Genomic DNA, 12320 nt, shown 5'->3' on the forward strand with positions numbered 1-12320 from the left:
TTACAGGATGCATATCTTCATATTCCGATTCATCCAGATCACTATCAGTTTCTGAGATTCTCTTTTCTAGACAAGTATTACCAATTTGTCGCTCTTCCGTTTGGCCTAGCAACAGCTCCAAGAATCTTTTCAAAGGTTCTCAGTGCCCTACTCTCTGTAATGATAGAACGGGGTATAGCGGTGTTCCTTATTTGGACGATATCTTGGTACTAGCTCAGTCTTTACATTCTGCAGAATCTCACACAAATCAACTAGTGTTGTTTCTTCAAAAACATGGTTGGAGGATCAATTTACCAAAGAGTTATTTGATTCCTGAGACAAGGGTCACCTTTTTAGGTTTCCAGATAGATTCAGTGTCCATGACTTTCAGGTTTCAGCCTGTCGGAACCTTCAGTCTCAATCATTCCCTTCAGTAGCTATGTGCATGGAAGTTTTAGGTCTCATGACTGAAGCATCGGATGCAATCCCTTTTTGCTCGTTTTCATATGAGACCTCTCCAGTTTTGTATGCTGAACCAATGGTGCAGGGTTTATACAAAGATATCACAATTAATATCCTTACATCCCAATGTTCGACTATCTCTGACTTGGTGGTTAGATCACCATTGTATAGTTCATGGGGCCTCTTTTTTTCGTCCAACCTGGACTGTGATCACAACAGATGCAAGTCTTTCAGGTTGGGGAACTGTCTGGGGATCTCTGACATTACAAGGGGTTTGGAAATCTCAAGAGGCGAGATTACCAATCAATATTTTAGAACTCCGTGCTATTTTCAGGGCTCTTCAGGTTTGGCCTCTGTTGAAGAGAGAACCATTCATTTGTTTTCAGACAGACAATATCACAACTGTGGCATATGTCAATCATCAGGGTGGGACTCTCAGTCCTCAAGCTATGAAATAAGTATCTCGGATACTTGTTTGGGCAGAATCCAGCTCCTGTCTAATTTCTGCGGTTCATGTCCCAGGTATAAACAATTGGGAAGCCGTCAGACTTTACATCCGGGGGAGTGGTCGATCCATCTAGATGTGTTTTCTCAGATTGTTCAGATGTGGGGTCTTCCAGAAATGGATCTGATGGCTTCCCATCTAAACAAGAAACTACCCAGGTACCTGTCCAGGTCCAGGGATCATCAGGCGGAAGCGGTGGATGCGTTAGCAGTTCCTTGGTGTTACCAACCTGCTTATATCTTCCCGCCTCTGGTTCTTCTTCCAAGAGTGATTTCCAATATCATCATGGAACAATAGTTTGTGTTGCTGGTAGCTCCAGCATGGCCTCACAGGTTCTGGTATAAGGATCTTGTCCGGATGTCTAGTTGCCAACCTTGGCCACTTCCATTAAGGCCAGACCTTTTGTCTCACCGTCTGTTTTTCCATCAGGATCTCAAATCATTAAATTTGAAGGTATGGAAATTGAACTCCTAGTGCTTAGTCATAGAGGTTTCTCTGACTCAGTAATTAATACTATGTTACAGGCTTGTAAATTTGTTTCTAGGAAGATTTATTATTGAGTTTGGAAGACTTATATTTCATGGTGTTCTTCTCATAAATTTTCCTGGCATTCTTTTAGAATTCCTAGAATTTTACAGTTTCTTCAGGATGGTTTGGATAAAGGTTTGTCTGCAAGTTCCTTGAAGGGACAAATCTCTACTCTTTCTGTTTTATTTCACAGAAAGATTGCTAATCTTCCTGATATTCACTGTTTTGTACAGACTTTGGTCCATATTAAACCTGTCATTAAACCTTGGAGTTTTAATTTGGTTTTGAAGGCTTTGCAGGCTCCTCCGTTTGAGTCTATGCATTCTTTGGAAATTAAACAAAGTATTGTTCCTTTTGGCCATCTCTTCTGCTAGAAGAGTTTCCGAATTATCTGCTCTTTCTTGTGAATCTCCTTTTCTGATTTTTCATCAGGATAAGGCAGTTTTGCGGACTTCATTTACATTTCTTCCTAAATTTGTGAATTCTAACATTAATAGAGAAATTGTTGTCCCTTCTTTGTGTCCTAATCCAAAGAATTCTTTGGAGAGATCCTTGCATTCTTTGGATGTGGTAAGAGCTTTGAAATATGTTGAAGCTACTAAAGATTTCAGGAAGACTTCTAGTTTATTTGTTATCTTTTCTGGTTCTAGGAAAGGTCAAAAGGCTTCTGCCATTTCCTTGGCATCGTGGTTAAAGCTTTTGATTTATCAGGCTTATTTGGAGTCAGGTCAGGCCCCGCCTCAGAGAATTACAGCTCATTCTACTAGATCAGTCTCCACTTCGTGGGCTTTTAAGAATGAAGCTTCAGTTGATCAGATTTGCAACATGGTCTTTGCATACATTTACTAAATTCTATCGTTTTGGTGTATTTGATTCTCCGGAAGCAGTTTTTGGTATTAAAGTTCTTCAGGCAGCCGTTTCAGTTTGATTCCTCTTCTTACGTTTGCTTTTTTTTTCTTTTCATTATGAGAATAAAAACTTAAACTATCCCATACGTCACTAGCTCCTGGACTCTTGCCAATTACATGAAAGAAAACATAATTTATGTAAGAACTTACCTGATAAATTAATTTCTTTCATATTGGCAAGAGTCCATGAGACCCACCCTTTTTATGGTGGTTATGATTTTTTGTATAAAGCACAATTTAATTCCAAATTCCTTTGTTGATACTTTTTACTCCTTTCTTTATCACCCCACTTTCTTTATCACCCCACTATTTGGCTATTCGTGAAACTGAATTGTGGGTGTGGCGAGGGGTGTATTTATAGGCATTTTGAGGTTTGGGAAACTTTGCCCCTCCTGGTAGGATTGTATATCCCATACGTCACTAGCTCATAGACTCTTGACAATATGAAAAAAATTAATTTATCAGGTAAGTTCTTACATAAATTATGTTTTTTTTAATAAATTAGTATGCACCGTGCGCCTCTCCAAAGGAGTGCTGCAGCAAACTCGGAGGAGAAAATAAAGGAGAATTCTTCTAGCCCTTGATAAATCTAGCCCATTGTGCTAACAAAATGACAGTACTACATTCTTTTAGAATATTGCTGATATATACTATGCATATATTAAAAATGACTTTAAAATGCATATAAAAGCACATTTATTGCAAAAGTGCTTAAAAAACTAATCTGTGAATAAAATAGCCTGTAGATTCCCTCTTAAATATATCAGATTATGGCATGTACACTATAGAATGCTAAACAACATATCGATAAAGCCACGTAACTGAATTACTTTACCTTATAAGGAAACAAAATCAAAACCAGAGCTTTGCGTCCAAAGCCTGCAACAAGGATGTCAGGGCATCCAATATGTGGTACAATATTACCATCTTACAAAATGTCTGAAATCAAGGCTTTAATTAATGAAACGTTGTGTATAAAATCTTCTATCAAGCCTTAAAAGACTAGTTTTGTTGCAAACTATTATTCTGAATTCAAAACGTTTCTGTACCTGTGGTTCCTTGCATGGATTCACCCTGGTGATGGGCTGGAAGCTGGTATGGTGTACTCCCCGAGAGCTGGTACTTATACCTGTCTAGTACCAGGAATTCACTAAATTGGACATGCTCATTACGTTTCAATGGGCTGCCCTGGTTAGACCAACTAAGACGTTGCAGGTGGATGCACAAACACTGAGGGAGCTATAGAAACACAAGGCAAATTTTAGCAAATTGTGAAAAAACCTAAACATACAAAATAGGATACACAAAACAATCCTATTCAATACTGTAACCACCTATAAATAAGATTTCATTTTTGCTAGTTGAAATAAGGAAAGTAATAGTAACACTCACCTTTCCCAGCTTCAGTTGTTTCACAAATGTTGTTTTCTGGTTTTCTACTATCTGTCCATTTGGTGCAATGGCTTGCATCTGGAAAGAGAAAACAATACATAAAACACAGGTTTCAGGGAAGAATCATGACATAATACTGACACTGGAGGTCTTAGATGGGTGTAAGGCTTCTCTGAGGGTTAATCAAACCTAAGAACATTTTAGGTAGTTTACATTTATAAACAAAACATGTATACCTGATCTTCCTCAAAACGCACTGCCATTGTTTAAAAAACAAAAAAAACACTTTTCTATGAGATAAGCGTTCCATTAGACAATTACTCCTAACCACTTGTATGTCCCTCTAATGTTCTTACATTCAAGCAAAAATATATAAATAAAAAAATACATAAATAAAAACATAAAGAGCTGGTACATTTAAGTATTGTGTGCTGTGCATTTTTACAGTGCTTTATTTTCATCTATAGTATGTGTGCTATTATTTAGAGTAGATGACATAAGCGATGCGAGTAAAACAAATGCATATTTGCATACACTCCAGTGTTGGTTATGTGGGAATGTCAAAGCTGTTAAGTTTTTTACAAGGCAAAAGGGTTAGAATTTATCACACTGTTCGGCAGGTATGTTACCAAACCAGATAGAAAAATAAACTATAGAATCAATAGCACTACAAGTAAAAAAATGAAAAGTAATTTTCAATTAAATCCCCATATATCTAACCCTTTAAGTATCTTGATATACTACTCTTAACACATACTTTCAAAGTGTGTTAGCATTTTCCAAAAGCCAGGTATACATAGTGTCCTTAATGCCACTTTTTGTAGGGAAAGTAATTTGCTGCACACCTTTAAATCCATGTAGTCTAAGCATTTATAAATAAACTGACTGATCCAGTCTTATCCTGTGGTTTCTGATATTCCAAAGCAATTTTTGTGCCTGCTGTGCTTGAATTCAGCTATTTCACTACTTGTTACTTGAATCTAAATACCCGTTTAAAGAGCTTTTAACTTACCTTGGTGCAATTTTCACAAACAACATCTCTTACAGTCTCCGTTGAGATGAAATGTTGCAGGCATTGCTCCAGTGTCATGGCTCGGCCCTTAAAATTGAATAATATGTTATCCCTGGTACTGAGTCAAAAAATAAGCAAGACATTTTAAAGGTTAAAATTACTGCATTGTCTGTACATAGTGTTCAGAATACATAAGTCTAAAAGGACTCTTGATAAACATAAAACTTCACAACAGTACCTAATATTATGACTTTTATTTGAGGCTAAAATGTTATTGTTGTTGGGGGTGTGATGTGAACTACCAAAATATTTAACATATAATATGCTTGATACTATGGCTAACACTTATAAATAAACTGCCAAATTCATGTAAGTTCTACATCACAAAGTACTTTGCCTAGCGTACTGTGTTGACATAGTACCTATGTCCAACACCGTGGCGCATGTTGCAATCCCTGCTGAAAGCTTTGACAGCGGAGATTGCAGCTGGGGAAGAAGGCATCTGCCATCATATGGTAGAGAAAAGTGAATGATGCTCCCTTACCATATGAAGCCAGCTCACCTAACAATATAGACAGTGACACAGACAATGTCTCTTTCAGTATCGACAATACAGTGGGAAGTTGATGAATGAAATGGGTGGGAGAGGATTCCGTACACTATGGCAAATGATCATGGGAGGGTAGAGGGAGGTGTGGGTCCTTACACTACAGAAATTGTGTTCTTGGTTGGGGGGGGGAGTGGGTACTACACAACTGTTTGTAGGGATGAGGTTGAGGGGGAAATCCCTACACTACAAAAAAAAAAAGGTCTTAAAAACATAATTTATGCTTACCTGATAAATTAATTTATTTCATGGTGGTGAGAGTCCATGATCCATTACTCCTTGGAATTACTCTTCTCTACAACTAGGAGGAGGCAAAGATTCCCAAAAGCCCTATAAAACCCCTTCCACCTCACACATACCTCAGTCTAACATATAGCCAAGCATAGTGAGGTAAAAAAGGAATAAGAACCATAAAAAAGGAGCTGGGGAAAAAAGGTGTGCTCAAAAAAAGAAATTAACCCTAGAAAACAGTGTGCGGTCTCGTCGACTCTTAACACCATGAAAGAAATTAGTCAGGTAAGCATAAATTATGTTTTCTTTCATACAGGTTGTCAGAGTTACCAATCCATTACCCCTGGGAACTAATATCCAAGCTGTAGAGTCCACGTGTAATAATTTAAGGGAAGGAATTTAAAAACATATTTTGTTCACTTAGAAATTAAATCCACAAACCCAATAAAAGTCAAACTCAGACAACTGCCCAAAGAACCTTCCTACCAAAGGTTGCCACAGAAGAAGCACATACATCAAAATGGTAGAATTATGTAAAAGTATGCAAAGAAGACCAAGTAGCTGCCTTGCAAATCTGGTCAACTGAAGCCTTATTCTTGGCCCAGGAAGTGGCAACTAACCTAGTAGAATGAGCAGTAATCCGTTGCGACAGAGGCTGACCCGCTCCAAGTAATCCTTGTGAATCAAAAGTTTCAAAAGACACAGCGGAAGCCTTTTGTCCTTTTCCAGAACCAGAAAAGTTAACAAACAATCTAGAAGTTTGTCTAAAGTCCTTAGCAGCATCTGTTACAAAATGGATATTTGCTTGAATAATATCTGAATGTACACTCACCGGCCACTTTATTTGGAACACCTATTCAATTGCTTGGTAACACAAATTGCTAATCAGCCAATCACATGGCAGCAACTCAATGCATTTAGGCATCTAGACATGGTGAAGACGACTTGCTGAAGTTCAAACCGATCATCAGAATGGGGAAGGGGATTTAAGTGACTTTGAATGTGGCATGGTTGTTGGTGCCAGACAGTCTGGTCTGAGTATTTAAAAAAAACTGCTGATATACTGGGATTTTCACACACAACCATTACTAGGGTTTACAGAGAATGGTCAGAAAAAGAGAAAATATCCAGTGAGCGGCAGTCGTGTGGACGAAAATGCCTTGTTGATGTCAGAGGTCAGAGGAGAATGGGCAGACTGGTTCGGGATGATAGAAAGGCAACAGTAATTCAAATAACCACTCATTACAACCAAGATATGCAGAATACCATCTCTGAATGCATGTCGAACCTTGAAACAGATGTGCTACAGCAGCAGAAGACCACACCGGGTGCCACTCCTGTTAGCTAAGAAAAGGAAACTGAGGCTACAATTCGCACAGGCTCACCAAAATTGGACAATAGAAGATTGGAAAAACGTTGCCTGGTCTGATGAGTCTCGATTTCAGCTGCGACATTTAGATGGTAGGATCAGAATTTGGCGTAAACAACATGAAAGCATGGATCCATCCTGCCTTGTATCAACGATTCAGGGTGGTGGTGGTGGTGTAATGTTGTGGGAAATATTTTATTGGCACACTTTGGGCCCCTTAATACAAATTGAGCATCTTTTAAATGCCAAGGCCTACCCGAGTATTGTTGCTGACCATGTCCATCCCTTTATGACTACAGTGTACCCATCTTCTGATGGTTACTTCCAGCAGGATAATGCACCATGTCACAAAGCTCAAATCATTTCAAACTGGTTTTATGAACATGGCAATAAGTTCACTGTACTCCAATGGCCTCCACAGTCACCAGATCTCAATCCAATGTGTATATATTTTCCAGGATAGGTACATGGACATACATATACATAAGCTGCATCCAGGTGGTTTCCCAAAATGGCAGGGTGGTTTCGTCACGACAATAGACTGCCTTTCCGTCACCACAATAGACTGCCCTCTGGGCAGGCTTTCCCACTAGTGTGTGTATATATATATATATATATATATATATATATATTATCACTTTAAATTAAATAATTTCAAAGGAAATTATTAAAACTAAGAAAAGATTAAGAGTTTCAAAATTAAACATTATTAAGACAAAGCTCTAACAACATCCAAGTTATGCAAAGATCTATCTGAAGCATTCTTGGGATTTAGGACACAAAGAAGTAACAACAATCTTTCTACCAAAGTTATCTAAAGAAACAACTATAGGCAAAAAAAATAAAAAGTAGGCTGTAAAACTGTCTTATCCTGAAGACAAAATAAATAACAAGGATAACAAGAAAGGGCAGACAATTTTGAAATTCTTCTAGCAGAAGAGATTGCCAAGATAAATTACACCTTCTAAGAAAGCAGTTTTATGTGCAGAATTATATAACATTCTTTTTTAGGTTTACTGTCCCTTTAATCCTGCCCCAAAGGCTGAACGAGAACTAGCCTGACAATTGTGCACACAGTGTTTTAAGCCCTGCATGGGCAGAGCCTCAAATTTTTTTTTAGGAAGTTCCCTTCAAGAAAACTCTTAGCAAGAAGCAAAGCATTATTCGATCTGAAGAAACACCAGAATAAAAAACTCCTCATCCGAGTGAACAACTCACCACCCAGTCAGTTACACCGGCACCACGGGGATTATATAAACCGTAAGGAACAGAGATAGCGCCCTATCAGGACCAGCCTGCTACATAGGGCACTCCAAACTAACCCAGGCCACAGAAAATTCGAGACCCCATTAGGGATTGACAAAAAAGGATATAAAGACATAACAATGTACTAACTCCTTAACATGCGAGTTCCGCGGAAGTGCCCAAGTGACCACAAAATCGCTACTATCGAATTCCAGAGAGAAATTTTTCCCAAGGGAAAAATCATAACAAACATGAGCTTCTTAAAAATACAAAATAAATACATCCTTACCGGATCAACGAAAAAGAGGGCAACACCCGCAGGTGAACACCCCAGAAGAATGGGTACACCAACAGGACAAGCCAATCAGAGACCCAATTTTTCCAAAGCTCAAAACTGGAATAAGATACTCAAAAAGGAAAGAAATTGGAGACTACAAGGAGATTACTTCATCCTCACACGCCTAACCCAGCTTGCTGTCTGGAACAGAAGACAGAGGATCCCTCAAGCTATTGGTACCAGCACGGCCAAAACATGCCGTAGGACACAAAGGCGCGCCAGTCTATAGCGAAAAGAAAGACTTACCTCCACCGGGGCAACTGACAACCCCGACCCGAGGATTGGGCTCCTGAAGCTTCAGAGGAAACCGCTTCCCCAGATGGCTGATCTGACCCAGACAATCCCACGCCTGACGTTCCCCGGTTAGCATAACACAGACAGTATTTTCGTAACACCTCCTCTGAAAGATGTAACCTCTGGAGGAAACAAGCCACTTTCGGGAGAAGAGGAAATGGCATTAGGGACACTGCTTGTATGGCCAACGAAGGTTCTAGTGGAAGTGCCGCATGGTATATGGGATCCCCAGGGGCGGATGGCTCGGCAGACTCTAAGTTCCTTGTATCAGGAGAAGAAAGCACTCTAAAGCGGCATTCGGAACATAACTGATGGGCATGGATTACCCGGGCCATTTCATACTCACAAGAAGTAGAATCTGAATCGGAGACATCCATCTCTAAAAAGTCAGAATACTCCATAACTTGGTATATAGCAATTATGGATAGAAAAAAATGGCACCTTACACCCCCAATAGCTGGGGCACTCACCACCTCCTGAGACCCAGACAGCTAGTGAAACAGACTCTCTCCGTCGCCACACGGTCAGGAATACGGAAATGGATCACAGAAGCATGACCACGCCTCGTCACAAGTTGCACTGTGCAGACCATAGAAAAGCACGCCAAGGCTTACAAGGGCAGTGCAGCCTGACAAGAAAAGGCCGTTATGTTCCGATATAGCCAAGAGCCCAAGTGACACTACACATTAGCAGACAGAATCACATAAACATGATTAGAGTCCCCCCTGTTCAATAACCCCCCTCAGGAGATATTACCTCTTGATTCCTTATAAAGATTAGAGTCCCACTGAGACCCTGACTTCTTCGGTTACATTACTTTATCACATCATCGAAGTAAAATGAAACAATCTTACCGGAATCAACGCTGTGGAACAGGAACACGGCCCTTCAAGTGTGACAGATAGTAGCCTCGCTTCTGACATGGACTTGCGTGAAGAAAGCAGGCAGCGAAACTCATCAACGCTGATTGCTAACTCATGTTAACATGAGTCGGGATGGTTTTCGCAAGATAGACTCTCGCTGCATCTCCGGACTCTAACATTCATCCATGCTCTCACTGAGAGGCTGACAGGATTACTTAAAACTCCAGTCCCATTTCGAAGAGTACTACCCTCCATAAGAGACTATATAAAATCTTCTGACACTTCTCTGTCAACCTCCTGTGACGAAAGACAAAGAATGACTGGGGGATGAGGGAAGTGGGGGAGGTATTTAAGCCTTTGGCTGGGGTGTCTTTGCTTCCGCCTGGTGGCCAGGTTCTGAATTCCCAAAAGTAATGAATGCAGCTGTGAACTCTTCCAGTTTAAGAAGAAAATTCCATGTTCTTTCTGAATCTTGAAAGAAAAAAAATTGGGGTTTAATATCCCTTTAACAAAGGAATGCAATAAAACACCATAACTTCTTAAAAAGCTCTTGAGGAATTGAAATAACTTACCCCCCTACTAAGTAGCTTTAAAAATAGCTCACAATGCACAATAAACCGAACTGTACAAGAAAACAGGAGAAATTAACATATCTGAAATACAGATAACTCATCGGAATAAATAAAACGCGTGGAAAAATAACCTGACAGCTTTTATTGATTTAACACAGCAAAACCCGACATGCATAACCAAAGACATATGTGCGCTAACACAATGTGCCTAAACTAGTAAAGGCACGAAAAGAAACTAGAGTAAAACTAATAGGGTGTGCGCTAACCTGACCATCAACCCTGACAAGCAATAAACTAAGCGCACCAAAAAAGCAGTAAGGGGAATAATGTAAACGATTCTGTCCCAGGGCAATATATATTATCAAATATATATATATATAACAACAATAAGTGCCCATAGCATAGCTGTTAATAAATAATGATAAATTTCCCATGAGGTAAAAAAAAAGAATCACAAACCATACCCCATATACATCACTCTGACAAACACTCTGGGAAAACCGGGACTCAAAATACACTGAAAATCCCTTTCATTAAAGAATCAAATGCACATCTTCATTCTGCAACCACCTCCAGCGGAGGCAAAGTAAAGACTGAAGTATCTGTGAGGTGGGAGGGACTCTCACCACCTTTATGAAAGAAAACAGAATTTATGTTTACCTGATAAATTACTTTCTCCAACGGTGTGTCCGGTCCACGGCGTCATCCTTACTTGTGGGATATTCTCTTCCCCAACAGGAAATGGCAAAGAGCCCAGCAAAGCTGGTCACATGATCCCTCCTAGGCTCCGCCTACCCCAGTCATTCGACCGACGTTAAGGAGGAATATTTGCATAGGAGAAACCATATGGTACCGTGGTGACTGTAGTTAAAGAAAATAAATTATCAGACCTGATTAAAAAAACCAGGGCGGGCCGTGGACCGGACACACCGTTGGAGAAAGTAATTTATCAGGTAAACATAAATTCTGTTTTCTCCAACATAGGTGTGTCCGGTCCACGGCGTCATCCTTACTTGTGGGAACCAATACCAAAGCTTTAGGACACGGATGAAGGGAGGGAGCAAATCAGGTCACCTAAATGGAAGGCACCACGGCTTGCAAAACCTTTCTCCCAAAAATAGCCTCAGAAGAAGCAAAAGTATCAAACTTGTAAAATTTGGTAAAAGTGTGCAGTGAAGACCAAGTCGCTGCCCTACATATCTGATCAACAGAAGCCTCGTTCTTGAAGGCCCATGTGGAAGCCACAGCCCTAGTGGAATGAGCTGTGGTTCTTTCGGGAGGCTGCCGTCCGGCAGTCTCGTAAGCCAATCTGATGATGCTTTTAATCCAAAAAGAGAGAGAGGTAGAAGTTGCTTTTTGACCTCTCCTTTTACCGGAATAAACAACAAACAAGGAAGATGTTTGTCTAAAATCCTTTGTAGCATCTAAATAGAATTTTAGAGCGCGAACAACATCCAAATTGTGCAACAAACGTTCCTTCTTTGAAACTGGTTTCGGACACAGAGAAGGTACGATAATCTCCTGGTTAATGTTTTTGTTAGAAACAACTTTTGGAAGAAAACCAGGTTTAGTACGTAAAACCACCTTATCTGCATGGAACACCAGATAAGGAGGAGAACACTGCAGAGCAGATAATTCTGAAACTCTTCTAGCAGAAGAAATTGCAACTAAAAACAAAACTTTCCAAGATAATAACTTAATATCAACGGAATGCAAGGGTTCAAACGGAACCCCCTGAAGAACTGAAAGAACTAAATTGAGACTCCAAGGAGGAGTCAAAGGTTTGTAAACAGGCTTAATTCTAACCAGAGCCTGAACAAAGGCTTGAACATCTGGCACAGCGGCCAGCTTTTTGTGAAGTAACACAGACAAGGCAGAAATCTGTCCCTTCAGGGAACTTGCAGATAATCCTTTTTCCAATCCTTCTTGAAGGAAGGATAGAATCCTAGGAATCTTAAACTTGTCCCAAGGGAATCCTTTAGATTCACACCAACAGATATATTTTTTCCAAATTTT

The 12320-nt window shown here is 39.8% G+C and overlaps 1 protein-coding gene across 6 annotated transcripts in view; it reads right to left on the reverse strand.

Moving 5' to 3' along the window:
* USP30 (ubiquitin specific peptidase 30) overlaps positions 1-12320 on the reverse strand; it is a 168493-nt gene that overhangs the window by 51991 nt on the left and 104182 nt on the right. For all 6 annotated transcript variants that reach the window (XM_053702130.1, XM_053702132.1, XM_053702134.1 and 3 more), the window contains 3 exons: positions 4787-4873; positions 3775-3852; positions 3432-3621 (listed from right to left, as the gene is read on the reverse strand). In XM_053702130.1, the coding sequence (XP_053558105.1) occupies positions 3432-3621; positions 3775-3852; positions 4787-4873 (355 nt within the window). The remainder of the gene's footprint in view (positions 1-3431; positions 3622-3774; positions 3853-4786; positions 4874-12320) is intronic.

This window comes from Bombina bombina, chromosome 2, assembly GCF_027579735.1.
Source record: "Bombina bombina isolate aBomBom1 chromosome 2, aBomBom1.pri, whole genome shotgun sequence".
In the NCBI taxonomy this organism is placed as follows: Eukaryota; Metazoa; Chordata; class Amphibia; order Anura; family Bombinatoridae; genus Bombina; species Bombina bombina.